Raw genomic sequence first — 27,369 nt, 5'->3', positions numbered from 1 at the left:
CCCCGCGTGGCGCCTCAGCCTCCAAGCCGCACCACGTAGCCACCCTCCTCCTCCCCGGGTCGGAGCTGAGGAGACTTCGCGCCTGCGCAATGAGAGCGCTGGTCCGGAGACGCGGCGTCGACGACGCGCACGCAGGGGCGTCGGGGCGGAGCCCCAGCAGGCTGGGCGCCTCTGATAGGCCACATCGGGGGTAAGAGGCGTTCCTGGGCGGGGCCTCGAGGCCAGTTTGGAATTTTTGGCGCGAGCTGGGTCCGCGCGCGTTCACGGGCCGTTCCCCCTCGAGAGTTCCCCCGCCCGGGTGTGGGGAGCGGTGGGCCGAAGACCCCGGCCCGCCTGACCGCCCCGAGGGCTCCCGCGCCTTCCGCTGACCCGGAATCTGGGACTTTGCTGAGCTGCGCCCCGCCCACCCGCCTCAGGTGAGCCCACACCTGGCCCTGAGGGTTCCCGGAAGGGACCGCCCTCTCCTCCCTTCTGCCGCCTCCCGAACAACTCTTAGCCCCCCTGACTGGCCTTCCTTGGATCTGCCTCACAGCCAACCCCCTCCAGCCTCCCTCCTTACCCCTCCGACAGCCCCAGCCCTCCCTGGGCCAGCCCAACCCCACTGCTCAGCCCTCCCTGGGCCCCCTCTGCCGCGGGCGGCTCCGCCCACTTCCCCTTCGCCGGGCCTCCTTATCCCCGTGCTGGGAACCCCTTACCCCAGCGACTACTCCTCCTTTACTTGTCCTCCCCAAGAAAAGCTCCTCCCCGGTGACAACAGGTCTGCTCCACTCTGTTCGCCAGGGTTTCCCCACGCCCACGGAGGTGAATCAGCTTCGGCCCTGCCCTGGAGGAACTCACAGTCTAGTGCGGTAGACGGTGGTCAGCAGATGGCATCCTACCCACTGAGAGGGTGAGGCCCCTGAAAGGTCATCCCGGCCTGGCCTGTTCTTGGGGCCGCCCTGGATTCACCGGGAGCCCCAACTTCTCCTACCTACCCCCCCCCACCCCCAAAGCTAGCACCCCAAGGCTAGAACGTTTAAGTACTGTGGGATGGTGTGAGAATTGGTTAAGGGCCTGGAGGCTGTACTTTCAACGAGCCCCCTACAGGGGCCTGACACCCTAGTCCCTCGCTTTGAGAAACTCTGGGATTCCTGAGATGGATAGAGGCAGAGGGAGCGCCCCCACAGGCTGCAGGGTGAGTTCTCCATGCAGGCCCTCGTGGGGTCCCTCCCCTCACCCCTCACTTACTCAGGCATTGGAGGACACCCTCAGATTACCGCTCCTTCCAGTTTCAGTTACTGACTCACCCCCCTGTGCTGAGTATGGACTCCTTTTGCTACACTGTGGCTCCTCTCAAGATTAGACTCTTTTTTTCCCCCCTTTTTTCTTTCAATTATAACATTATAGCCACACAATAGCCCTCTCTGCTCCAACAGAAAAGTCATTTATACCCATGGGACCACTGTCTTTTGTGTATTTTTTTAATTACAACTCAGAGCATTATATAACGGATACTGAGGAATCTGCATGCCAGATGCTAGACTAAGCCTTCCATAAAGCCAGCATTACAGGTCCACAAGCCCCTTAGTTCAGGTGTGTTTCCTGGACTAAATGTCTAAATTCTATAATGTCTCCAATTTTAGAAAGCTAATAGGGTACATGTAAGACATCATAGCTCAGTTGGTAAAAAAATCTACCTGCAATGCAGGAGACCCAGGTTTGATCCCTGGGTCGGGAAGATTCCCTGGAGAAGGAAATAGCAACCCACTCCAGTATTCTTGCCTGGAGAATCCCATGGACAGAGGAGCCTGGCGGACTATAGTCCATGGGGTCGCAAGAGTCTGACATGACTTAGCAACGAAACCAATCAACCAACCAACATATGTAACACCACCCATTCATGCATCTGGGACATCATCTCATAATCAAATGCATTAGTATTTCTATATGAATATTTATACTTAGAAGGAAGAATAGGCTGGGTCGGATTTTTCTTCTAAATGCTTATTGCATGTACACACCCAATTTTCCCAGCACCGTTGATTAAAAAAACTATTTCTTTCCTACTGAATTCTTTTGGCACTCTTGTGAAAATCAATGGACTCCTTAAGTGTGAGAGTTTTATTTCTGAACTCTCAGTTCTATACCACTGATCTTCATGTCCATCCTTATGTCAAGGGGGGAGTGGGTGTTTTCAGTAACGAGTCATTTTCCTCTTGCTACTCCCAAGATTTCCCCTCACGTTTGGTTTTCGGCACTTTTGATTTGGTGTGTGTGTATCTGCATTTATCCTACTTGAGGTTCATTGAGCTTCTTGGTTATTTTTACAATCACATTTGGGAAGTTGTAATCCATATTTTTCTAGCTCCTTCTCTTCTCTGGTGTACCCATCATGCATATGTTGGTTCACTTTGTTGTTCAGTCACCAAGTTGTGTCTGGCTCTTTGAGACCCCATGAACTGCAGCACATCAGGCTTCCATGTTCTTTACTATCTCCTGGAGTTTGCTCAAACTGATGTCCATTGAGTTGGTGATGCCATCCAACCATCTCATCTTCTGCCGCCCCCTTCTCCTCCTGCCCTCGATCTTTACCAGCATCAGGGTATTTTCCAGTAAGTAGGTTCTTCGCATCAGGTGGCCAGAGTATTGGAACTTCAGCTTCAGCACTAGTCCTTCCAATGAATATTCAGTGTTGATTTCCTTTAGGATTGACTGGTTTGATTTCCGTGTAGTCCAAGGGACTCTCAAGAGTCTTCTCCAGTACCACAGTTTGAAAGCATCAGTTCTTCAGCACTTAGCCTTCTTTATGGTCCAGCTCTCACATCCATACATGACTACTGGAAAAACCATAGCTTTGACTATATGATATCTCTGCTTTTTAATATGCTGTCTAGGTTTGTCATAGCTTTTCTTCACTTAATGCTATCCTATATTTTTCTGCAGCTTGTTTCCGTTTTCTTCATCAGGTCTTTAGATTGCATAATTTCTATCAATCTATCTTCAAATTCACTAATTATTTCTTCTGCCAGTTCAAATCTACTTTCAAACCCCTTAGGTGATTTTTTTTCCATTTCAGTTACATTGTACTTTTCCAACTCTGCATTTGCTTCTTTTATAATTTCTATCTCATTACTGATATCCTCTACTTAATTGAGATGTTGTCATTGTGTTTACTTCACGTGTGGCTTCCTTTAGTTCTCTGCACATTATTTATAGTGGCTTGCTTCATTGCTTATTCTAAAGCATGGATAACAACAAACTGGAAAATTCTTAAAGAGATGGGAATACCAGACCACCTCACCTGACTTCTGAGGAACCTGTATGGAGGTCAAGAAGCAACAGTTAGAATCCAACATGGAACAATGGACTGGTTCACAATTGGAAAGGAATACCTCACGGCTATATATTGTCACCCTGCTTATTTAACTTATATGCAGAGTACATCATGAGACATGCTGGGTGGATGAAGCACAAACTGGAATCAAGATTGCTGGGAGAAATATCAATAACCTCAGATATGCAGATGACACTACCCTTATGGCAGAAAGTGAAGAGGAACTAAAGAGCATCTTGATGAGAAAGAGGAGAGTGAAAAAGCTGGCTTAAAACTCAGCATTCAAAAAACTAAGATCATGGCATGCAGTCGCATCACTTCGTGGCAAATAGATGGGAAAACAATGGAAACAGTGACAGACTTTATTTTCTTGGGCTCCAAAATCACTGCAGATGGTGACTGCAGCCATGAAATTAAAAGACGCTCCTTGGAAGAAAAGCTATCACCAACCTAGACAGCATATTAAAAAGCAGAGACATTACTTTGCCAACAAAGGTCCATATAGTCAAAGTTACACTTTTTACGGTAGTCATGTATGGATGTGAGAGTTGGACCATAAAGCTGAGTGCCAAAGAATTGATGCTTATGAACTGTGGTGTTGGAGAAGACTCTCGAAAGTCCCTTGGACTGCAAGGAGATCAAACTAGTCAATCCTAAAGGAAATCAACACTGAATGTTCATTGGAAGGACTGATGCTAAAGGTGAAATTCCAATGCTTTGGCCACCTGGTGTGAAGAGCTAACTCATTAGAGAAGACCCTGATGCTGGAGAAGATTGAGGGCAGGAGGAGAAGGGGATGACAGAGGATGAGATGGTTGGACGGCATCACCAACTCAATGGACATCAGTTTGAGCAGGCTCCGGGAGATGGTGAAGGACAGGGAGGCCTGGTGTGCTGCAGTCCAGGGAGTCGCAAAGAGTCAGACACAACTGAACAGCTATGAAGTCTGTCTGTTAAAGACATCTGGTCTTTCTCACAGGCAGATTCTGCTGTGTTTTTTGCCTGTGTATGGGTCACACTCGCCTATGTCTTTATATACTTTGTAATTTGTTGTTGAAAACTGGACATTTTAGATTCATTCCTCACTCTGCATCTGGGGCTTGGGATTATTTGCTTGTTCGTTTAGTGACCAGCTGGACCAGAACAGTGATGTCTCTTTACTCTGCAATGTGAAGCCTTTGACTTTGCTCCTCAGAGGCCCTGGCCTTGCGCCTGTGCACAGTCACCCTGGGACACTAGTGGTTTTAGGGGTGCTCTGTTTGTCTTTTCCCTAATCATACCCAGCTGTCAGGCCCCACCAGTTGCTGGCTGATTGCTCTCCTGTTTTTGACAACGCCCTGGAGCATCAATTGCTCCACGGACTGATCAAATCAAATCTGGACTTTAAAGGGGTATCTTTGGAGTTCCAGACTGAAGGTTTGTTCTGACCCCAGGAAGCCTCATCTTAGCTATGTCTTTCCCTAGTTCTGTCCGGTACACTAGCTGGCCTGTGGTTCAGCCAATAGCACTAATGGAAGTACCAGCCTCCTCCTAATTGCTTATTAGCAAAGCCTCCATTGATTTTGAGAGTACCTTTAGGCTTGAACTTCTCATACTCTGTTACTAGTCAGGTCAGTTTTTTGCAGAGAGAGCTTTGGAGCTCTGTTTCCTGACCTGCCTCTCCCCTGGGCAGAATCTCTGAGCTGGGGGCATGGACAGTGGAGCCTGTCTCTGAATATCACTGCTGCCTGAGAGTGAGGCAGTAGCCTCCAGCCTTCTTGGCTGGCCTTTGCTAGTGTGGGATCTTCTCCTGAGGAATGAGCTGGGACTTGAACTGCTGGGCTCCTGTATCACAGCTTCCTGCAGCTCAATTAGAGCTTCTGCCCCATGAGTGGCTGGTGAAAGAAGGGAGCCCTAGTTTCTCTGCTACACTCATTGGAAGCTTAGCCTCTGCCACATGGAGCTGGAAAGAAACCCCACTAACTGAGTTTTAGCAGCTCAACTACGAAAAAGGAAACAAGAAAGACATTTGGAATTCAGACTTTCTTTTTTCCTTTGGAATTGGAGATAAGGGGTAGTGGGCCTGTGTTAATATTTTTACCTTACAGTCTCGGAAGAGGTTGGACGTTTTTTTTCTAAGTTTTTTTTTTTTTTTTAATGTTTTTGGCCAGGCCCCAGGAGCCTGGCAGACTACAGTCCATGTGATCGCAAGGGGTCGGACACAGCTGAGCAACTAAGCACAGCACGGCACATGTGGTGTGGGAGATATTAGTTCCCTGACCAGGGAATGGACCCTGGGCCAGGGCAGTGAAAGTGCCAAGTCCCAACCACAGGACTGCCAGGGAATTCCCAAAGGTTGGCTATTTTAAGGGTAAACCAGGCAGGGCTGTGCACACAGGTGGTCTGGCTTCAGAACCTACCTCGGTTAACCTCTGTCGGACTGTAGGCGCCTCCAGGACAGGACACTGTGGTTTTCAGTTTTGTTTTTCTACCCTCATTTGTATACCTTTTCCTGCAGGTGTTCGAGGAGCCGCGGCCTCCGTGCTTAGAGCGGAGCGTGTGTGTGGTGTCGACGTGGCTGTCTTCTCTTTGGGGCCGCAGGAGCAAGCGCCATTTGAGTGACACACCATACTCTGCCTCCCGGGGCACCTGTGCTGGACATGCTCATGCCCGCCGAGGGCACCCCGCCACCCCTGGGTGGCACCCCTGTTCCAGTCCCAGCCTACTTCCGCCATGCAGAACCTGGCTTCTCCCTCAAGAGGCCCAGGGGGCTCAGCCGGAGCCTCCCACCCCGGCCCCCTGCCAAGGGCAGCATCCCCGTCAGCCGCCTCTTCCCTCCTCGGACCCCAGGCTGGCATCAGCCCCACGCCCGGCGGGTGTCGTTCCAGGACCAGGCCTCTGAGCCCCTGCAGAGCCCCGGATATGACCCAAGCCGACCGGAGTCCTTCTTCCAGCAGAGTTTCTATAGGCTTGGACGCCTGGGCCATGGCTCTTATGGGGAGGTCTTCAAGGTGAGTTGGTGACAGCTCTGTTGGGTCTGTCTGGGGTCCCTCCCCCAGCCAGGGTGGGAGGGTGTCCAGGGAGCCTGCTCCCCGCCTCCCCTGACGGCCCCCCTCACAGGCTGGCAGGCTCCCCTCAGTGCTGGACTTGGCTGCTTTCTCATACCCCCCTACACAGGCCCCTCTGAGGCCCCTTAGTACACACTCTCCCCTTGTCCAGAGCCTGGCACGCCTTGCGGTGGCTCCTGCCTGCCATCTCCTGCCCGGAGCCAGCCGTCTGGGGGTCTTGGCAGCTCTACCTGGCCCCTGAGCCAGAACCACTCCCCCGCATCTCCCTCCACCCGCAAGCATTCAGGCAACTCCTCCATGCCACCTTCTGTTCCTTAAAATATATTTTCCAATCATGTATATTTTACTTTAAAATGTAGTTTTCCTTACACAAGTGCTACACGAAGACAATTTTGTTAAAAAAGTACAAACAGGAGCCCCTAGGTCAGCTGTCCTTTCTGGAGGAAACTAAGATGATTGTCAGGTGGGGGTCTTGCTTCTAGGCTTTCCTCTGGAGTTGACTACATAGAGACAAAGCCATTTCATAGGCTGCATGCAGACCACACCGCCTTGCTATTCTCTAGGCAGCTTCTTCATCTAACATATCCTCCCGGGCCAGTACTTAGAGGTCTGCCCCGTCTCTTCCATTGCTGGGTCTCCAGCAAACTGGCACGTGGCGTGGAGGTTTGTCCAGCTTTGCTCTTGCACGCACAGGGGGTCCTCTAAAGTGATTGCCATGCGACACCTCCCGCACAATGAGATCTTAACCGAGCCTTGGGGTGGTCCTGAGTGGCTGTGCCCCCTCCCTTCCAGGTGCGCTCCAAGGAAGACGGCCGGCTCTACGCAGTGAAGCGCTCCATGTCGCCTTTCCGGGGCCCCAAGGACCGGACCCGCAAGCTGGCTGAGGTGGGCGGCCATGAGAAGGTGGGGCAGCACCCGTGCTGCGTGCGGCTGGAGCAAGCCTGGGAGGAGGGTGGCATCCTGTACCTACAGACAGAGCTGTGTGGGCCCAGCCTGCAGCAGCACTGCGAGGCCTGGGGCGCCAGCCTGCCCGAAACCCAGGTCTGGGGCTACCTGCGGGATACCCTGCTGGCCCTGGCCCACCTGCACGGCCAGGGCCTGGTACACCTGGACGTCAAGCCCGCCAACATCTTCCTGGGGCCCCGGGGCCGCTGCAAGCTGGGCGACTTCGGGCTGCTGGTCGAGCTGGGCGCGTCGGGAGCTAGTGAGGCCCAGGAGGGAGACCCCCGCTACATGGCCCCCGAGCTGCTCCAGGGCTCTTACGGGACTGCGGCAGACGTGTTCAGGTGAGGGCTGGGGGGCTTCCTGGTGGGTGGGGCATGGTCAGCAGAGGGACACCAGCCTAGCCCAGAGTTAGGAAGACTTGGTCTCAGGCCAGGAGACCCTGCCTTGGGGATGGAGGTCCCGCCTTCCAGTCGAGAGGGCCTGGAGAGCTAGGCTGTCTAAGCAGAGAAGCCTCAAGAGCCACCTTATGTGATTCACTGGCCTCATCACACCTCCCTGGGAGGGACCATATTACTCCATTTACAGGGGAACAGACAGCAGGTGGAGAGACTTTTCCCAAGTCCACAGTTAGCAGGCTGTAAAGCTGGGCCTGGATCAGGTGCTGGGTTCCAAGGTCCACGCCAGTCACCCCTGCCCTGCCTCTGACAGTAGCACCTGGTCACCTCAACAGGACAAGGAGAGCCTCAGTGTTAAGTCACTGTTAGCAACCAGAGTGCCAGTCCTATGGGGGTGGGGGCTGCTGGGAGGACTCACCATGGTGGTGTGTGAGCTGTGCTGGCCCGGGGGTCCACGCTCGATGAAGTGGTCATCAGCCCCCCCTCCCCCAGGGCGCTGGCTCACGGTGGAGGCCAGCAGCCCTCTCCATGGGGTCAGCCCGAGTTGCTGGGTTCTGCGTCTCATGGCCCTCCCCGCCCCGCTTCTGTCCCCATCCCCCAGCCTGGGCCTCACCATCCTGGAGGTGGCATGCAACATGGAGCTGCCCCGCGGTGGGGAGGGCTGGCAGCGGCTGCGTCAGGGCTACTTGCCCCCTGAGTTCACAGCTGGTGAGTCGAGGGGTGAGGGCTGGGGGGCTGTCTGCCGCAGGGAGGACAGGCTCTGGGTGGCTGGTGGCAAGGGGCTGGGAGGTGCAAGGCCCCACCCCTGACGTGGCCCTGCCCGGGGACAGGGCTGTCCTCTGAGCTGCGTTCTGTCCTTGTCATGATGCTGGAGCCTGACCCCAAGTTGCGGGCCACTGCCGAGGCCCTGCTGGCCCTGCCGGTGCTCAGGCAGCCACGGCCCTGGAGCGTCCTGTGGTTCATGGCTGCCGAGGCCCTCAGTCGAGGCTGGGCCCTGTGGCAGGTAAGCGGGGAGGGTGACGGGCCGGCCTGGCTCCGCTCCCTGCCCAGGGCCTGCCCAGCCTCCCCTGAGCCCCTATCCCTGCAGGCCCTGCTCTCCCTGCTCTGCTGGCTCTGGCACGGGCTGGTGCACCCCGCCAGCTGGCTGCAGCCCCCGGGTCCACCGGCCACCCCACCCGGGTCGCCGCCCTGTAGCCTCCTCCTGGACCGAAGCCTCTCCAACACCTGGGACGACGACAGCATAGGGTGGGTGAGGACTCGGGAAGGGCGGCTGAGGGCAGGGCAGGGGGGACAGCCGTCAGCATGGTGAACTGGGAACGTACCCACAAACTTGGACCCCTTCAAGCCCCGGGAAGGAAACCAAGGCTGGTGGGGGTGTGCCCTGGCCTAGTTTGAATGCAGTTCTTTCTAAACTTGGTGCGTGGAGCAGGGTCTGTACTGAGCAGAGAACTGGCAGCCTCCCACTGAGGGTGCTGCCACGCTGGGGGGCTGCGCGGGGCCCACCGCGCTGCCGAGAGGCGGGCGGTGCAGCCCCCACCCCTGCAGACACCCCCGCCACCCGAAGACAAGGCATTGTCTTTCCTCTGGGGGACAAAACCGCCAGAGCCTGGCGAGCCCCTTCCCTGGGAGGAAGAATTCCTTAGTCCCAGGTGCCTGGTGGCCAAGTGACAGGCCGTAATTAAGAAACTACTGCAAAGGCAAGCACATGCTCGGGGCAGGCAGCGCTCAGGAGGGTTCACGCCAGTCACCCACGGGAGCATGTTACAGCAGACAGACTGCCAGATGAGCTTCGTTTACCATAAGGTCATGTCAGAGTCAGCTCAGTCAGAGCCTCCATGCTCTAAGGGACAGAGGTGGCCTTTGTGTGCGGTCAGGTGGACTTTGGAAGCTGTCAAAGCCCTTCTTTCAACTCCACCACACACCCATTGTCCGGCACCAGCCCCCGCCTGCTTCAGGCGGATCCGCCCAGGGACAGGTGGGCATTGCTGCTCCGGTGCCCTCCCCTCCACAGCCTGCTGGTCTTGGCCCCACCCCCCCAACCCCATCCAGGCCCTCGCTGTCTCCAGAGGCCGTCCTGGCCAGGGCTGCCGGCAGCACCTCCACCCCCTGCAGTGGCTCCCCTGCCCCCCGGAGCAGGCACACGCCGAGGTGAGCTGGCCCAGGGTCCTGGGGTGGGAGGGGGCAGCTCTTGGCCCTGAGTCATTTCTCTGTTCTTCCTGCCCCCAGGGATGCTCTGGACCTCAGTGACATTGACTCAGAGCCCCCTCGGGGCACGTTCCCTGCCTTTGAACCTCGAAACCTCCTCAGCCTGTTTGAGGACTCCCTGGGCCCGAGCTAAGCCCACCGGCCCAGGCTCAGCGCTTTTAACCTCTTAGCCCCTCCCTTCCATCCTCCTGGAGGCTGGGGTCCCTGTGTGGACTCCAGTGGTCCCTTCTGCCTGGCTCTCTAATAAAAGGTATTTGAATCTTGGGGTGCACCCAAGCTTGCTTGTGTGGCAACACAGTGCTTCCTGCCCCCTTTTATTGAGTCGCTTAGGGCCTGAGGCCCCCGGGACAGGCTGAGCTCTGCTGCAAGTCCCCGAGCCCCAGGCCAGCAGATGAACTGGGAGCCACTGCCTGTGTGGGGCAGCGTTCCTGAGCAGGTGTGTTGCTGGTGGGCAGGTCAGTTGTCAGAGCACTTACTCAAGGTGGAGGGTGGGCCCTCAGCCCAGCAGGGCCTAAATGCCGTCCAGCATTTTAGGTCTCTGTGCCAGTTGCCTGGAAAAAGCAGCAGCTGCCCTCCTGCTCTTAGGTCCGGGGGTGAGTCTAGTCTTGATGCCCAGACCCCTCAATCCACAGTCTCCGGACAGAAGGGAAAACCAGTGGGCGAACCTCGGGCTGCTGGGAGGGCTGGCACACAGGATGGATGGACAGAGGCCATGAAGCAAGGGCAGGAGGCTGGGCAGCCGTGAGGAGCCTTATGTGAGGTTCTGAGGAGGCCCAGGGTGGGCGATGGCTCTGGGCTGGCAGGATCACAACTGTCCCTTTGGTCTAACTCTCAGAAGTCACACAGAGGGTAATTGGAGGCCCAGAGAAAGGAAGGTTGCCTTTCAACCTACGCAGTAGGACTAAGTTCCCTGGAGGAAGGCAGGCAGGGCCACTGGAGCTCCAAGGTGTGAGTAGAAGCAGCTAGTCCACAGGGAAGACGGGATGAACAGATGGAGGCCCCCGCTGGGAAGTCCCATTTGCGAAGCGTCCAGGGAGCCATCCGCTTGCAGGCCAGCGGAAAGACGGAAGCATGGCACCGTTGGCCCTAGAAGCCTGAGGGCATGGCAGGTGGGAGGTGGCTCAGTCCGGGAGGCAGGTATGCCGGGCAGCCCAGAGCAGGTCGGGCACGACGCCAGCATGCAGCTGGAGGATAGAGCCCACGCTGAGCAGGTGCATGATCTGGTGCGAGTTACCCCAGTAGTCGAAGCGGCCGGGTCCCCAGCGCTCCGGCAGGCGGGCCACGTTCACCAGCCCCCCAAGCAGTGCCAGCGCGTCCATGCGCAAGTAGCAGCGCAGGGAGCCTGGAGCCCCGGAGCCCAGCCCCGCTCCCCGGGCCCCAAACACCAGGAGGCGAGCGCCGGCCTGCCAGCCAAAGGCACGGAGCCGGGCACTGGTGGAGGGGGCGGTGAGGGCCCGCCAGCCAGCTACACCCGACAGCAGGGTGTAGCCCAGCAGGGCAGCGGGGCGCAGCCAGGGCCGGCAGGCCAGGGTGCAGTGGATGATGGGCAGGGCCCCTGTGCAGAGGAGAGAGGCGGGAGACGGCACGTCAGTCTGCGGGTCCACCTGCCCTCTTGCTTCCAGTTTTCCTGACTCCTGCCCTTTCTACCCAGGGCTCACGTGAGTGGACCCAACCCTCAGCTCCCGTCCTTCAAGCCCCCCCGCCCTCCACCTCACGCCCTGCTCACCGAGAGTGTTGATGAGGCAGACCCCACACATATCCAGGGCAAGGAGCCGGGTGTACACAGGGCTGCCCCCTCTGTGGCACATGAAGAGGTGATAGAGCACAGAGCCTGCAGGGGGTGCCAGGCAGGCCACACAATGTGTGCCCCACAGCCAGCCATCCTCGCCCAGCTGACCCCAGGGCATGGTCATGGGCAGCAGCACCAGGAAGCCCAGCAGGGCCAGTCCTGGGGGAGGGAGACAGTTTTCCATCAGACACCTTCACACTGAGGACAAGGCAGTCCCCAAGGAGGCCCCAGTCCAGAGACAGCACGGTGGGGTGAGTGCAACACAGGTCCTGTGGGTCAGCTGCTGGCCGGCCCTGGGCAGGGGCGGGTCCTGGGCTTCTGGTCACTTGATTTAGCAGAGCTCACAGTAGTTCTTGGAAGGACAGACCTTTATCCCCACTAACTGGTGAGGAAACTGTCACTGCCCCAGGTGACCCCAGCAAGGAAGCAATGGAAGTAGCCCAGAGCCCAAGCAGTCTTGACTCCGAAGCTGCTCTCACCCTTGTGGTGGATTCCCTGGAGAGCAGGGGCCCCAACCCCCAAACCTGACTTCAGCAGAAGTCAGAAGGAGGCGTGACCCCAAGCTGAGCTCTGAACAGGACATGTGGGTGATGCTAACATGCCAGGGCCAGTCCACCTGCTCTTGCCAACCCCTGTGCCCTCTCCTCTCCAGAAGCGACCAGACAAATTGGGGGGGGGGCCTTTCTGTCATCTCGAGGCGAGGCAGGGGAGGGGGCTGAAAGAACCTGCTCTGTCTCCTTCCCCAGCACCTTTTTGGGGAGCTCCATGCCTCCCAGCCCAGGCCTCCAGGGCCATTCCTACCACTTCCTGCAGGCGCTTTGGAACTGCCTTCACAGCAGTCAGAGCTCAGCGCCTGCGGACTGGGGCCGCTGACTGACCACTCTTGGCGGGGCCTGGCCAGGCCACAGTTCCCCCAGGGAGCAGGTACGAAGGCCAGGCCCAGCGCACTCAGCGCCCCTCTCTCAGCCACCTGTCTGCCGGGGCAGGCCAAGGACGGGCAGGCCTGTGTCAGCACGGTTCGGCGGGGCAGCGGAGGAGGGGCCCGGCGCCAGCGGGGGGAGGAAGGAGCCGCCACCAGGCGGAGCCCCGCGGCTAAGCGGCAGGGCCGCCCGGCCTGACTTCCTCTCTTGGGCCCCTCTTCGATACCCATCTCCGAGATGGGTGCTGGCGGGAGAGGATGACAGGGCGCAGGGATTACGAAGTGGCCGGACACCAAGCTGCGTCTTCCCAGGGCTCAGAAGGATTAAGCGGACTGGGTCCCCCACTCCGCTTCCCTCGCCTGCCCCCGGGGCTGCAGAAGCGGGTAGCGACGTCCGGGACAATGGCAGCTTTGTCACTGTGGCTCCTGGCCGTGCCAGGGCCGGGACAGCCAAGGATCTGGGCGCTGGGGCTCTCCTCGGCCTTCGGGCCGCGGCCCCGGCGCGGACAGGGCTGCTGCGGGTGCGGGGTGCGGGGTGCGGCTCACCGTGCGTGTAGATGTTGCCCAGCTCGTTGTGCATGTAGAAGAGGCTACGAAGGCAGCCCGAGCCGCTGCTGGCCGGCCGGTAGCCAGTGAGCACGAACTTGTTAAACTGCAGGTGAGGCGGCGAGCTGGCCCAGTCAAGCAGGCGCGGCCCGGCCAGGAACGCCATGGCCCGGTCCAGCGAGGTCGGTCCGCGCTCCTCTGGCCCCCCGGGTCTCCTCAGTGGGCCCGCCGTACCGGGAGCCTAGTCCGGGCGCCCGCCCACCTCTCAGGGCTCTGTCCGCGCACGCGCTGGCCCGGGGGTCCCGGCCGGCGCCCCTCCCGCGCTGCGCACGCGCGGGTCTGGCGACCCCACGCTGGGGCGGAGGCCGGGGACGCGCAGGGCGCCGGAGCGCAGCGCTGCCCGCTCCGCTGGGGCAGGCGCTCTGCAGGGACAGCTCGTGGCGGCGGCAGTTTTCTTTCGGCGGCCCGGAGGACGGGCGCGGCCGGACATGGGAGGGGACGCCAGGCTCCGCCCCAGCTGCTCGCCCCCGTCATCCCGCCCAGGGTTTCGCGCTCCGGGCTCCTGACGTCGCAGCGGCGAGGGCCAATGGGCGCGGCTGGCGGGGAGGTTCCTCCAGCGGCAGTTCAGGCCTTCACCCTCTTAGCATAATTTTTTTAGGTCCCAGTCTCACTTGCATGGGGTGCCTGTTGGATTGGGACGCAACGTTCTGAGTCCCGGTGGCTCTGTCAGAGTGACCCGGGAGCCTCGCGTTCCCTTGCAGTGCGCGCCCGGGCTTTCCGCGCGAGCCCCAGGGTCCACCCACCCTTGGGCATTCACCCTCTAGGATACAGCCCGGCCACCCTGCCCAGTCCCCACAGCCCGGGCTCTGTCCAAGGTGCTGCCGGCCCGGGACTTTCGGACGGGTCAGGTCTAGAGCCTGAGCGCCACCACTCCGCGGGTGATCGCTCCACTCGCACGACTTCCCCGGAGTGCAGCAAGGCGTGCCAAGGTGGCTGGGCCTCTAAGGGTGTGCCTGACTTGCCCGGTGCCCTCCATTGAGGACCTGCCTTTGGGCCAGGATTCTCTGAGCGTGTGTGTGTCTGTGTCTGTGTCTCTGTCTGTGTGTGCATGCGCGCCCGGGCGCGCTCAGTAGTGTTTGACTCTTTGCGACCCTTTGGACTGTAACCCGCCAGGCTCCTCTGTCCATGGAATTTTTCAGGCAAGAATACTGGAGTACGTGACCACTTCCTCCTCTAGGGGCTCTTCCCCACCCAGGGATCAAACCCGCATGGACGGCTCCTGCATTGCAGGCGGGTTCTTTCCTCGCTGAACCATGAGGGGTGGGCGATACGCGCTCACTGTTGAAGCAGGAGAGAAAGCAGGAAATAAGAAAGTTCAGCATTTCCTTCCCCTCCCTTGCCCCGCAGGGTTCATTCTAAATCAAATCCACGAAGGTATCCCTTCTTCCGCCTCCACCTCCTCCCCTTCTTCAGGATCCCGCCCATTCATCCTTCCGCCTCCTGGGTTTCTCTATCTCTGCGTTCCAGGCGGTTACACGAAACTCTTTCCGTGGAACGCTCTTAATTTGCCCACAACCAGTCTAGGCACAGTACCTCGTTAACATAGCTCCTCCCGCACAGAAGAGTTTCCGGTGCCCTGTACCAAAACAGGTCCTTTATTCAAAGTCTATGGTTGGTCTTTTGACCACTTTTGTTGACCTCTTACATTTCACTTTGGGCATAGTCCAGGACTACCCCAAACAGGGCTCAAAGACCCACCATCCGAGGTCTAAGAGAAAGGGAAGCAGGATTCCTCTCGTCCTTTGGCCTTGACCATCCGGACCCCGAGGGTCAGGTCAAGTTCTCAATAGTACCAGATGCTTCCTGTCCAACGTCTGGCCTCCTCGAGATGACTAGAGCTGCCGTCAAAGGGGTAGAAGGCCAAGGCACACAGAGGGTGGCATAGGGTCTGCGGAGTCCATCCAGCCGCAGGAAGATCCAGTGGACCCTGGGGGTCCCCGAGTCAGAGAGCAGAGATGAGTGAACGCAGGGAACTCTGGCTGGAGGCGCTCAAGGGCCGGTAACTCGCGGTTAAACCCTCAACCTGGGGGTCCCCGGGAGGACAGGGCAGGGCCACCCCTCGAGGCCGGCGGTACCAAACGGCCCAGCTTCTTGTGGGGTCCCGGGAAGGCCCCAACGTTGGGGACCCTTTACCCGGAGCCAGCAGGCAGCCCCTAGAGAGGGAGCAGACGTCAGCCGAACCCTCCAATCAACCTCATCTTCAGCACCTCGCTTCGCCTGTGATCCCACGCGCGACTCCCTCTGTGGACCCAAGGCCTCGTCCCTCAAGAACCCAGGAGTTCCATCCAGCCCCTTTCCCATCGTGTACCCTAGCGTCCCATAGGGCCCTCCACGCCCCGGGGGCACAGGGGCGGGGTGACAGGCTCCCCGCCGGCTCCGCCCTCAGGCCCCGCCCCAGAGCGCGCACCGTCCGCGCAGCAGGCGCAGCAGCGACAGCACCAGCAGTAGCAGCACCGAGACGGCCGTCACCGTCGAGAAGACCTGGGCTGCGGGCACACGAGGGCGGTGAGCACGGGGCTTGGAAGGGCCTGACGCCCCCAAACTCGCTCCCGCCTCCCACACCCGTCTCACCCCCCATCGAGGCCTCTGGAGCGCCAGGCCCGGGGCTGCAGCTCACGTTGGCCCCGTCGAGGGGCGCTGCTGGGGTCTGAGTCGAGCCCTCGAGGGGCGCCGGGTCGGCGTCGGCGTCCTGCAGCCCTGCGGAGAGGGGTGTGAGACCGGCCGGCGGAGCGGAAGGCCCGAGGCGGGGTGGGGAGGGGCCTCACCCTGGAAGGTGAGCGCGAAGCCCTGCGCGTGGCCGCGCGCATCGCTGCGGAAAGTGAGCCGCAGCGCGGCGGCGCGCAGGCGCAGCGGGCCCGGAGGCGGCGGCCGAGCGCCGTCGAAGGCGCGGAGCAGGCTGCCCGAGGTGGCGTCGCGCAGCTCCAGCCGGTCACGCGGGTCGGCCAGCTCGAAGAGGCGGAAGGCGAGCTCCAGCGCGGCGCCCGGAGGGGCCAGCACCCAGCTACAGTTACGATCCGGCCCGTACTCGTCCGGGAAGTCCGGGGAGTAGATGACACCCTGGGGTGCGGTCCAGTTCCCCTGGCAGGAGCCCACGGACACTGTGGGCGGGGCCGGCGGTCAGAACCCGGAGGCCCGCGGGCTTCTCCTTAATAGGGGCGGGGCTTCTACATAGAGCCCCGCCCCTTCCCCCGCTGGGCCCGGACCGCAGTACCCTCTTCCATCCCAAGTTCAGCCAAGTTAGTTCCCTCCTCCGGCCCCGTCCAACCCGTTCTAGTCAAACCATTAGTCCCCTCCTCTAGTCTTCCCTGGTGGCCCAGATGGTAAAGAATCTGCCTACAATGCAGGAGACCAGAGTTCGATCCCTAGTTCGGGAAGGTCTCCTGAAGAAGGAAATGGCAACCCACTCCAGTATTCTTACCTGGAGAATCCCATGGACAGAGGAACCTGGCAGGGTACAGTCCATGGGATCACAAAGAGTCGGACACGACTGAGTGACTAACAACTAGTCTTGACCTCAAACAATTCCTTCCTCTAGTCCAACCCCTTCTAACCAAGCCATTAGTCCCCTCCTCTAGTCTTGTCCTCAAACAATTCCTTCCTCTAGAGCCCCAGAGCCCTGACCCCCAGATTCAGCCCAGTCCCTTCTTTGGTCCAGTCCTCAACCTAATCTCTTAATCAGGCCTTGCCCTCAACCCATGCCTTCCCTTCCCAGATAACCCCCTGTCACTCTTCCCCTCACCCAGGCCCCTCATCCCTGCCCACTCCTCACCTTCATAGATACCCAGGCGCCCATCGCCACCACACAGCTGGCCCGGGTGGCCGAAGCAGATCTGGTCACAGTCAGTGGCCGGAGCCGGGCGTCCTCGGGCCAGGTCACTTTCAGAGCCACAGAAACAGGCGTAGCCGGCCTCCACACCTGCCAACTGGGAGCACAGACTGGGTGACTCCCCGAGACAGGCTGGGGGAGGGGGTGGGGTGGTGGGAGCCAGGGATAGGGGTCGGAAGTGGGAATCAGGGCTGAAGGTTCGGAAATCAGCATGCATCAAGGTTTGGCCTCAGAGTCCGATGTTGATTTGAGTGCTGAGGTCAAGGTCAGGGGTCACTAGTCTGGGCAGGTGGGCAGTACCTGGTAGCCCTTCATGCGGCAGAAGCGAAGGCACACCTGGACGGTGAGCTTTGTCGAGGTGCCACTGGGGCCGCTGAGGGCCGGAGGTGCCCCAGAGTCCACAAAGCAGCCCAGGTACCCAGGCACTGAGGGGGTAGCAGGGTCAGGCTCAGTGTGGGGCCTGCAAAAGCGAACTCCATCCCGGCCGCCCCCGTTGTCAAGCCCAGCCAGCTCACTGTGACACGTGGGGATATCGCAGTAGCGCCAGTAAATGCCCTCCTCCGTCTCAGCCACGTAGCACCATGGTTGCACGTCACCGTCTGGGTTACTGCAGGCCCGGGAGAAATCGTTGGGATACTGTTGTCCCAAGAACCATGAATTCCAGGTCCTGACCCACAGCTTATTTGCAGAATGGCCTCTGTGTGTGTTAGAGCAAATCCTGGTTTGCCCACCAGAATGGATGTCAACTTCCCAGTGCATGGTGGGAAGTCGTTAAAGGGGCCCTGGGGGGCTGATTTTAGGTCTTCAGCTGTTGCTCAGACATGACTTCATGTATGAGGACTTCCAGGCCATTTGTGTTCACCCCCCACTCAGCCCTGGGCCTCAGCCACTGTCCCTTGTCTTGGAACCCTGCTTTAAAGCAGACGTGATGAACCCTAAGCTTTGAGGTTCAGCAGGGAAGTGCCCTTCCACTTAACTCGGTCCCTGCCGCTTCAGACCACAGCTATGGCTCTGAACCCCCAATCCCTCAGTCACTCAAAGGAGCTGAACGCTAAGAGCTCGGCCCTCACTCTAGAGCTTGCCCTCTGACTAGGCCCCATCTTCATGGGCGCCTTGGTGCCCAGGTCTGATCTGAGGCTCTGCAAAACGTTGGACTCCTAAGGCCTGACTCACGTCAGAAAAGGTTTCCACTCATCACTCAGGCCCCGCCCTTAGGTCCTTAAGCCAATTCATTGGGAAAGATCCTGATGCTGGGGAAGATTGAGAGCAGGAGAGGGGGGAGACAGAAGATGACATGGTTGGATGGCATCATCGACTCAGTGACATGAGTTTGAGCAAATTCCGGGAGACAGTGAAGGACAGGGAAACCTGGTGTGCTGCAGCCCACAGGGTCGCAAAGAGTCGGACATGACAACGACTGAACAAGCAGGCCCGGGTGGCTTCTGGGCCCGCCCAGCGGAGACCTCCGCTCCGCCCACGACGCGGCCCGGCCCCAGGACAACGCCCTCCACCCTGCACCAGCCCCGCCCCGCGCAGGCCCCGCCCCTCACCGGCAGAAGTTGTGCGCGCCCAGCCCCCAGCGGCCCTGGGGGTCGCTGGCGCTGCTGTAACTGTGCTGCTGCGTCTGGTCCCAGTAGAGGCACGGGCGGCCGGCCCCGCGGGGGCCTGTGCGGTTCTGGTGGCCGCGGTAGTCGGCGCCGTTCACCTGGAAGCACTCGGACAGGCCTGCACGCGGACGGGGGGCCCTGAAGCTGACCCTCGCCCGGACCTTCTCCCCACCCTCCGAGGGCTGTCGACTGCCGCCTCCACCTGCTCTGGCCCCTCGCGAGCTGGGCAGTCGGGTTCTAGGCGCGCAGGCCGAGTTGGGAGTGCGGCCCTCGGTCCACTCTCCGCGCCGGGACTCACCTGGGCTCTGCAGGCTCCCCGCCGAGGCTCCGCGTGGCGGCAACAGCCGGAGCAAGAGGAGGAGGAGCAGGGCCTTGGGGGCCCGTGTCCCCATCGCCCCCAACCGAAGAGAAGTCGCCCTGGCCCGCGCAAGGCCCTCGGCGCCCCCAGGGTCTCCCAGGCGTCTGAGGAGAGGGGCGTTGTCCTCTGACAGTCCGTCCTCGTCCCTCTCTGGGGCCCGCTCTGGGTCCGGGGAGAGAGGATGGAGGGGCGGGGGCGTATCGCCCAGGGGTATCTGCTTCCTGAGGTTTCTGGCCTTGAAGGCGTCTCTGCCCCGACCCAACTGGGAATTTACCCCGGGGCGGGGGCGATCTCAGGTCAGGGACGTTTCCGGTCTCTGCCTCTCGGGGTTCGGGGTCCTGCCTCGGCTTCCACACCCGCCCCCTCCCGCTGCGCCTCGCTCTCTAAGTCTCCCTCGCCCAGGTCTCTAACGCGCCGGCTCCTGCCCCCCTCGCGTCCCTCCGCGCGTTCCTCCCCCCTGGGTCCCTCCTTCCGCACCCCACCCCCTGAAGCCGGGAAGCCCCGCCCGGGACTGGAGCCGAGGCAGCAGGTCCAGACGCCTCCCACGCTCGCCCCCCATCTCCGGGACCCTCCGTGGCCTGGCGCGCCCACGCTCTTCCCCCTCCCCGGATCGGTGAAGGTTCGGGTGGGAGCGTGTGCAGGAGGACCGGCCGGGCCGGTGGACAGAAGGACCCTAAAGGGAGAGATACAGGACCGTCTCCCGGGGCCACATGTCCCGGGACTCGCCAGCGTCCCCTGCTCACAGCCAGCCTTGAATGAAGTGCGCGCGCTCTCCCACTCAGTCACCGTTCATGGTGAGACGCTCACACGCACACCGTCTTTGGATCTTCACGCCTCTCTCTCCCTTCCCGACGGGCCTGGGGAAGCGTCACTCCCGGCCCCCTCACCCGCCCGACAAGCTGGAAGGGTGGACGCTCAGCCCGGGACAGGCAGGGGCAGCTGGTGTCTGGGGAGGAAGGCAGCTGCGCCCCTGGTCCCAGCCTGTCCCCTCCTCGCCTCCTCCTCCTCTCCCCAGGACCCCCGGCCCGGGCTCGCAGCGAGATGGAATTCCCCCAGCGGTGGCCCCCCCAAAACCTGGCGGGGGAGGGGGGAGGGGAGCAGGCCCAGGCAGGCGTGGGGGGAAATTCCCCGCCCCCTCCCCCTGGGCCCAACTCCTCCGAGTCCTCTGATCTCCCAGCAGCGCCCGCCGGCTGCCCCCAGGGCTTGGGGGGAGGCCAGCGCAGGTGCGTGGGAGAGCGCGGCGGTCGGGGGGGGGGGAGTAAGGGGGAGGGGAGGGGAAGGAGATGGGGGCGCCCAGAGCCCCAGTCGCTCAGATGTCTTGCCCCTCAGTGCAGCCTCTCCACCCCTCACCAGACCCCCACCTCGCTGCCCAGCTTGGAAGGACCTATCTCCACTCTGTCAGTATCCACACTCCCCCTGTCTCTCCTGGAAGATTGGGGTCAGCAGAGAAGATTCTAGGTAACTCAGAGTGCTGGTGGTGGTGGTGGGACCCCTGAAGACCTCTGATTGGAGGTCAGTGCCTCAGGCTAGGGGGCTTCCCAGGTGGTGCTAGTGGTAAAGAACCTGCCCGCCAAGGCGCGGGACAGAAGAGAGGCGGGTCTGATCGCTGGGTCTGATCCCTGTGTCAGGAAGATCCCCTGGAGGAGGGCAGGGCAACCCACTCCAGTATTCTTGCCTGGAGAATCCCATGGACAGAGGAGCCTGGAGGCTACAGCTCATGGGGTCGGAGTCACGACTGAAGCGACTTAGCAGGCACTTCGCACACGTGCTGGTGGGGGAGTGCATGTGTCACGCTGGGGCGGCGAGCATTCTAAGAAGCTGGCTGGCTGACGAGGCTAGCGCCCCGGTTGCCTCCTGGGGGAGCCCTCTCGCCTCCCAGTTTCCTGGCCCTGCTGAGCACTGGACAGGGGTCTCTGCACAGGCCAGCTAAGGGAGCAGTAACACCCATCGACCAGGGCCCCCTTCTCTCTTTCGCTTGTGAGCTTGGGGGCCGCCTTGGCTCCATGGTGTCGTCCTAGGCTCTGGCCTGGGCCATGGCAGGGGCGACAGGGTTGCAGGGAGAGCCTCACTCTCAGGGGTCGGTCACATGAGAGAAGGGCGAGGTGGAGGACAAAGACCACCGGGACTCTGCATGCAGAAAGAGGGTCAGCGGGGACCTGGAGAAAGAACTGAGCCCTTCCCTGACAGGAGCGGGGACCAGGCCAGGCTGATCTGCAAAAGGGGTGTGGGATGAGAGGAAGGGGGTGCTGAGTTCCAGAACTCAGGCACCAAGACAAGGGGCAGAACCCCCACTGCCAGCTCCAGCCCCAGTTGGCTCACAGAACCTTGAACTTGGAAGGCCTGGGCCCTCGCCCCCCACCCCCTTCTGGGGAGTTCAGAAAGGCTGCTGGCCAAGGGTCCCCGGTTCCAGTCAGTCCTTCTCCCTGCTCTTGCTGCAGCAACGCTGTCTCGGGAGAGCTGGGTCCCTGCTGCCTGGCCCCTGCCTGCCCCCTGCCGTCAACCGACCCTGCCTCCTGCAGCTCCTGCGCTGACTGACGGCTGAACTTCACTTCTGTGCTTCCTTTGCATTCGGTGTGGCCACAGGGAGGAGTTCCGGCCATGAGGCACGGGCGGGGGCAGCGGGGCGGGGGCTGATGCCCCTTACTCTCAATACTCAAAGTAATAGCCAGGATCAATAGCATTGTCATCCCTGGGGAGAAATGCAGAATTCAGAAATGCAGATTCTCAGGCTCCACCCCTAAACTCCTTCATCAGAATCTGCATCAACAAGCTCTCCGGATCTTAAAGTTTGGGCTGCACAGATGTAGATGTAGACGGGCCCAGGGCAGGGGGGATGGAGCTGGGTTTCCGAGTGACCTTATACAAGGAGTCTGCCAACCAGAAGTATCAGCATGGGGCTCTGCGTGAGTGGAGACATAAACATCTATGTGTTCAGCCACTGAGATCCTGGCCTTGCTTGCTATAGCAGCTGGTGCAACTGAACTATCACATCCTCTCACCCTCATCCAGTTCTTGTCTCCAGGGCTGCTTCCTACTGAGAGCTGGTGGGGGAGAATGTTCTGTGGTTCCCGTTGAGCTTCTGGTGCCTTGTCGGCTGTCTTGGCATTCCTTGGCTTGTAGAAGCCACCCATCACCCCGATCTCTGCCTTCATCTTCACATGCGTCTCTCTGTGTGAGCACCTGTGTCCAAATTTCCCCTTTTAATAAGGACTGCAGCCATACTGGACTAGGGGCCACCCTAGTTTGACCCTGTCTAGACTAATCACATCTGGAGTGATCTATTTCAAATAAAGTCCCATTCTAAGGTTCCAGGGCTTCCCTAGTGGCTCAGATGGTAAAGAATCTACATGCAATGCAGGAAACCCAGGTTTGATCCCTGGGTTGGGAAGATCCCCTGGAGAAGAGAATGGCTACCCACTCCAGCATTCTTGCCTGGAGAGTTCCATGGACAGAGGGGCCTGGCGGGCTACAGTCCATGGGGTCGCAAAGAGTTGGACATGACTGTGTGACTAACACTTTCACTTGTGGAGATTCTAGGGCTTAGGGTTTCTACATGTGAATTTTGGGGGATACACTTCAACTCCTAACTTCTCATCTACTTCCTGTCCCTTTTTATCCTTGCTGCCACCACCCTCATCTGGGCCCCCACCATCTCCTACTTGGACTAATCACTCTCTCAGTTGAGGCCCAGTGTCCCACAGTTTCCAGGAGCAGCCTCTCCAGCAGCCGGAGTCTGTTTTTGATGGAAGCGGCTGAGGAGTCATTCTAGGGCCTCCAGAGCCCTGAGGTGGCAGGGCAGTCATGAAAGACTGCACTCTGCAGAGCTGTGGTGTGGCTGAGGCCTGAGGCTGGCAGCTGTCCTGGCCTTCAGAGACTTCCTTGGGTACCTCTCGTTTCTGGTCCTTGAACCAGGTAGTCATACCTGATATGGGCACCCAGGAGAGAACACCTGGAACAGATGTTGTGTGACGGGATTGCAAATCAACCCTGCATATTCCCTGGAAGGACTGATGCTGAAGCTCCAATACTTTGGCCACCTAATGTGAATAGCCGACTTGTTAGAAAAGACCCTGATGCTGGGAAAGATTGAAGGCAAGAGAAGAAGGGGGCGGCAGAGGATGGGATGGTTGGATGGCATCGCTGACTCAATGGACGTGAGTTTGAGTCCACTTGTCCCCTCCCTGATCTCATACTTTCAGCCTCCAGCACTGTGAGAAATTAATGTCTGGTGTTTAAGATCCTCCCCTCCCAGTCCAGTCTATGGCATAATCATGGCAGCTTGAGCAGACTAAGACACTTGGATTCCCCAAATTCTCTCAGCACCGGAGGAAGGAACCCCATCAACCTGAAAACACAGGGAAACTGGCAGAGACAGTGTCGACTGATAGATCTGGGGTTTCTTTTCAGGATGATGAAATGTTCTGGAGTTAGAGGGGATGGAGACCCTACCCTGTGAATATACTAACAGCCATTGGACCACACACTTGAGTGAGTGAGCTGGATGCTACGTGGATTGTATCTCAATAAGACTGTTACTGAAAAGAGCCTGACCACTGACGGAACATGGGGACAAGAGGGATGGTGTCAAGGATGGCCCTGGGTTTCTACTGTGGTGGAGCCATCGGAGGAGCGGAGGACAGTCCCCTTTGCTCCCTGCTTGGCTGGTGGCCATGGGAGACCCGGGGCCAAGGTCCTGGAGGCAGCAGGACACACAGGCTTGGTTGCAGAAGGTGGGGGGGGGTGGTTGGAGCTGCACGGTGACAAACCGCGAACCCTGAAAGTGGCTGGGCAGAGAGGGCTGAGGTCCAGTCCCCAGAGCCAACCCCCTTGCAGACGGGTTGGACCAGGGCTGAGGGGCCCTTGAAGGAGGTTGGGGGTGGGTGCGGAGAACCCGGGGGTCCCTTTTAGGTCTGCCAGGATCAAGGAGGGGCAGTCAGTGCAGGAGAGCCAGCTCTGAGATGCACCCGCTGACTTTAGTGACTCATGGTGCCGGAGCCATCTCGATGCAGGACATGGGAGCAGGAGGCTGGGCTGGGCTGGTGGGGGGGTGGGGGCTGGGCTGGGCTGGTGGGGGGGCTGGGCTGGGAGAAGCGTTTCAGCAATGCTCGGCCTCACACCCCTGGGGGCAGGACTCCGGGCGGGAGTCCCTAGAGCCCGCCCCTGCCTCATCTTTAAAATCTGGGTTCCGTGTCGGTAGTTTCCCTTCTCCGTATGAACTTTTGCTTAAGATTTCATAATTGAGAGGTTGCTGTGCTGTCGCCCAAAGGAACGCAGTAGTACTCTACCAGCTCCACGTGGGGAAGACATACTGAAGCGAGGTTTACTGCAGGAAGGAGCAGCCAGGCGGAGACAGGGCAGGAGGACGGCAGGGCTGCTTCCCGCTGGTGCTGCCTGCCAGGGGCCAGCTTCCTGCGCGCTTTCCTCTGGGACGGCACCAGGCCGGGGGCGTCTCTCTGGCTCTAGAACCGGGGCGGAAGTGGCCACTTGACAGGGGCTCGGGCGTGGGTGGCTATGGGGCCACCCCAGGCGGCCGCGGCGTCCAGATTCACGTCCACTGGGGAGTCCTCGGTCTGAGCAACACGGAGCAGCCACCTGCCCTCTGAGGTCAGAGCAGGTGCAGTGAGGGGGCCTCATGGATGGGCCCCTTCAGAGGGCGGGGCAGACATGCTGCAGAGGCGGGGGGACCGGTGACCCTGTGGGGCCGGGGGTGACGCTAGCTGCTAGGACTCAGTGCTTCTGGCCTGGCACCTCGGGGCTCTGTGAGGCTCCCCTTCGTGAGAGACTGAGCAGAGAGCCAGCTGGTGGTGGCACAGATGTGCCTGTCCACTGAAGTTCAGGTGTGGCTGCCTGCCATGGGCGTGCTGGTCTGTGGGTCTGGATTGGGGTGTATCTGCTCCCCCCAGGGCTGTGTCTTCGGCCTTGGCCTTGGCCGAGAGCAGTTCGCTGTCCTGGGGCAAGAGCACTGTCCGAAACGTAGCCCCACATGGGGCCAGCAGCACGACGGGCCTCCTACCTGGGAGGTGGGGTGGGTGTCCGGTCATGTTGCTGGGCCATCTCCATGACCGCTGGCCAGGCTGGTGGGCGAGGGTCTGGAACTGGCAGTCCAGTCAAGGAATGGGTCAGTTACCTGCCTGGGAAGGTAGCCATGGTCTGGGGGGGTGTCCAGGTGGCCCTAGTTTGGGGGGCCACTTCCACTTCCAGCTTGGCCTGGCTCGTGAAAACGAGTCAGGGAAGACGCAGGATGAGTCAGCAGAGGTCCAAGGCCTTTCTTTCAGCTCCACGAGGGCTGGGGGAACAGCCAGCTGGAGACCCCATCAGTGAGCTTTCTGAGGAGTCCCACCCGCGCCCGGTCCAGCTGACACTTGGGCCAGGTGAGCAGACTATGCCCCAGGTGTGGAGGCCTCCCTCTGCCCAACCAAGCTCCATCACTTCCAATCACGTGGCACAGGGACGCGTGGAGCGTGTGGCCTCCTGGTGGCCATCTGTTGCTGCAGCGGGCACGTGGACACACACAGCAGCTTTACATGGCGAGGTATAAAATCAGGTTTATTGTTTTTTTGCAGCGGGCATGTGGACACACACAGCAGCTTTACATGGCGAGGTATAAAATCAGGTTTATTGCGGGAAGTGTGGAGGCAGAGGGACAGCGGGGAGCGTCCGAGCTGTCACTGCCCTGTAGCCAGATGGCAGGCTGCACGGCCAGCTAGGCGGGAGACGGGGAGCCCCCGGCCATCACAGGATGGGGGCAAGGAGCCGCTGGCGGGACGCGGCTCCCTTAGCAAGCTGCAGCCTTGGGTTGGTGGGGGACATCAGCCTGTTGCTCCCAGCTGCCAGAAGACAGGAGAAGGGGATGCCCCCGCCCCCGTCACCTGGGTCTGCCTCTCCTCCGGCATCAAGCAAACCTGGGCGACCTGGGACAGTCTGCCCAGCGCGGGCTCCCACAGCCCCACATCACCTGCCCTGGGCATCGTCGACACCATGCTTGATTAAAGTTGGAGAAAAGCAAAGGAAACTCCAACAGATGGTGTAAAAGTCGCCTGGTTTCTGCCTGCTCTGCTACGGGATGGCCACACCCTGGCAGTAGGTGCCCAAGGAGCGCAGAGGCCCGCCTGGCACCTGCCCGGCAAACACCACGTGGGGCAGCTCAGCCCAAAGAGGCAGGAACTTCCCCAAACTCGCCTGCCTTCATCTTGACGTGGCTGCCACGACGACTTTCCACTTTATGGAGCTCAAGTGGGACACCTGACAGGAAAGTCCTTGGCAAAGCAGTGGGCTCTCAGGATGGCTGGGTGTTTGCGGCTCGGCAGGCTGGGGCGGGGGGAGGTGTCTTTGTGAATGATGCTGCCCTTCTCTGAGCTTTTCGAGGCCCCCGCAGGGGTCCCCCTGCCCGCCACATCACCCCACATCACGCACTGCTGCAGGCCACCAGCTCCCGGGCTCTTCTCTGCCAGCAGGGAGACACCATCAAGCATTCTTCCTGGGAGGCCTCTGGAGGAAATGTGAAGCCCGTGGATGCTTTGGAGAATGTAAGAGAGGCTTTGTCGAGCAAAATCTAACTGGGTGGGAAGTGCCAGGGTCCTGCGAGGACCTGGAGCATCCTTGACACTGGTGACACGTTAGGTTGGGTTGGTTCCTCTGCTGTCAGGCTGGAGGCTGGCCTCACTGGGACTCACTGTCAAGCTGTGTACTTTCCACCTTCCTGAGGACACAGAAACACACATGCGTCATGCAAATCCAAACATAGCGGAAGGAGATAATGAAGAAAGTTAAGGATAATAAAATAAAAAATGACCTAACATAAATAAAATGCAAAAAAAAAAAAAAGGGACAGTTAAGGATTCCTATATTCCCTTCCCCGTAGAGATCACCATCAACCAGGTCATTTTTATACACATACATCACACTGGTGCCTTGAAAACATGGGATTGGGAACTCCTTGGCAGTCCAGTGGGTAAGACTTGGTGCTTCCCCTGCCATGGCCTGGGGTTCAATCCCTGGTTGGGGGGGAAACTAAGATATTGCTTGCCAAGAGGCATGGCCAAGAAAACAACAACAAAAGAGAAATCCCATGCCCTTTAACTGCACCCCCAACGTTCCTCACCCTAAGCAAACTTTAATCTACTTTCTGTCTCCATAGATTTGCCCATTCTGGACATTTCACAGAGATGGAATCACACAAGTTGTGGTCTTTTGTGTGTCTGGCCTCTTTCACTTCTCATGACGTTTCTGAAATCCATCCGTGTTGTAGTGTGTCAGCATCATGCCTTTTTATGGCCAAATAACATTCCATTGTCGGAGAAGGCGATGGCAGCCCACTCCAGTACTCTTGCCTGGGAAATCCCATGGACGGAGGAACCTG

General features: G+C 59.5%; 4 protein-coding genes across 9 annotated transcripts in view; 1 reads left to right on the top strand and 3 right to left on the bottom strand.

The window, feature by feature from the left end:
- Positions 230-10,198, top strand: PKMYT1 (protein kinase, membrane associated tyrosine/threonine 1). 4 transcript variants are annotated; one of them, XM_018040898.1, is made up of 9 exons: positions 230-416; positions 781-889; positions 5,811-6,303; positions 7,153-7,646; positions 8,302-8,408; positions 8,531-8,703; positions 8,788-8,945; positions 9,750-9,848; positions 9,927-10,198. In XM_018040898.1, exons 3-9 carry the CDS (start codon positions 5,953-5,955, stop codon positions 10,036-10,038), a joined length of 1,494 nt encoding a protein of 497 aa, XP_017896387.1. In that variant the 5' UTR covers positions 230-416; positions 781-889; positions 5,811-5,952; the 3' UTR covers positions 10,039-10,198. The 4 variants fall into 4 exon arrangements, with proteins under 4 accessions (XP_017896387.1, XP_017896384.1, XP_017896386.1 ...); XM_018040895.1 differs by having other exon boundaries at positions 8,531-8,945; XM_018040897.1 differs by lacking the exon at positions 781-889 and having other exon boundaries at positions 238-416; positions 8,531-8,945.
- PAQR4 (progestin and adipoQ receptor family member 4) lies at positions 10,188-13,662 on the bottom strand. Of its 2 annotated transcripts, XM_018040899.1 has the most exons (3): positions 13,160-13,662; positions 11,632-11,853; positions 10,204-11,460 (listed from the first exon to the last, which is right to left on the bottom strand). In XM_018040899.1, exons 1-3 carry the CDS (start codon positions 13,323-13,325, stop codon positions 11,027-11,029), a joined length of 822 nt encoding a protein of 273 aa, XP_017896388.1. In that variant the 5' UTR covers positions 13,326-13,662; the 3' UTR covers positions 10,204-11,026. The 2 variants fall into 2 exon arrangements, with proteins under 2 accessions (XP_017896389.1, XP_017896388.1); XM_018040900.1 differs by lacking the exon at positions 11,632-11,853 and having other exon boundaries at positions 10,188-11,460; positions 13,160-13,647.
- Positions 14,793-19,447, bottom strand: KREMEN2 (kringle containing transmembrane protein 2). The gene is made up of 9 exons (XM_018041083.1): positions 18,951-19,447; positions 18,596-18,770; positions 17,561-17,652; positions 17,346-17,470; positions 16,989-17,142; positions 15,985-16,317; positions 15,791-15,916; positions 15,627-15,705; positions 14,793-15,372 (listed from the first exon to the last, which is right to left on the bottom strand). Exons 1-9 carry the CDS (start codon positions 19,042-19,044, stop codon positions 15,162-15,164), a joined length of 1,389 nt encoding a protein of 462 aa, XP_017896572.1. The 5' UTR covers positions 19,045-19,447; the 3' UTR covers positions 14,793-15,161.
- FLYWCH1 (FLYWCH-type zinc finger 1) overlaps positions 25,500-27,369 on the bottom strand; it is a 28,018-nt gene continuing 26,148 nt past the window's right edge. For both annotated transcript variants that reach the window (XM_018040155.1, XM_018040156.1), the window contains one exon: positions 25,500-26,709. In XM_018040155.1, the coding sequence (XP_017895644.1) occupies positions 26,670-26,709 (40 nt within the window). In that variant the 3' untranslated portion in view covers positions 25,500-26,669. The remainder of the gene's footprint in view (positions 26,710-27,369) is intronic.

The sequence above is a fragment of the Capra hircus genome, chromosome 25, assembly GCF_001704415.2.
Source record: "Capra hircus breed San Clemente chromosome 25, ASM170441v1, whole genome shotgun sequence".
NCBI classification, from domain to species: Eukaryota; Metazoa; Chordata; class Mammalia; order Artiodactyla; family Bovidae; genus Capra; species Capra hircus.
Note: the sequence above shows the minus strand (reverse complement) of the source record. Positions and strands in the feature narration are given on the sequence as shown.

Coding starts and splice junctions, on each gene's coding strand:
- KREMEN2 (XM_018041083.1), bottom strand. CDS start 19,044: ATGGGGACACGGGCCCCCAAGGCCCTGCTCCTCCTCCTCTTGCTCCGG. Junction 17,653..18,595: donor GGCGCGCACAACTTCTGCCG/GTGAGGGGCGGG, acceptor CCGGGCCTGCAG/TAACCCAGACGGTGACGTGC. Junction 17,471..17,560: donor CGATATCCCCACGTGTCACA/GTGAGCTGGCTG, acceptor CTACCCCCTCAG/TGCCTGGGTACCTGGGCTGC.
- PAQR4 (XM_018040899.1), bottom strand. CDS start 13,325: ATGGCGTTCCTGGCCGGGCCGCGCCTGCTTGACTGGGCCAGCTCGCCG. Junction 11,854..13,159: donor GGGCAACATCTACACGCACG/GTGAGCCGCACC, acceptor TCCCTCCCCCAG/GACTGGCCCTGCTGGGCTTC. Junction 11,461..11,631: donor CTGCCTCATCAACACTCTCG/GTGAGCAGGGCG, acceptor TCCTCTGCACAG/GGGCCCTGCCCATCATCCAC.
- PKMYT1 (XM_018040895.1), top strand. CDS start 5,953: ATGCTCATGCCCGCCGAGGGCACCCCGCCACCCCTGGGTGGCACCCCT. Junction 8,409..8,530: donor GCCCCCTGAGTTCACAGCTG/GTGAGTCGAGGG, acceptor GCCCGGGGACAG/GGCTGTCCTCTGAGCTGCGT. Junction 8,946..9,749: donor TGGGACGACGACAGCATAGG/GTGGGTGAGGAC, acceptor AACCCCATCCAG/GCCCTCGCTGTCTCCAGAGG.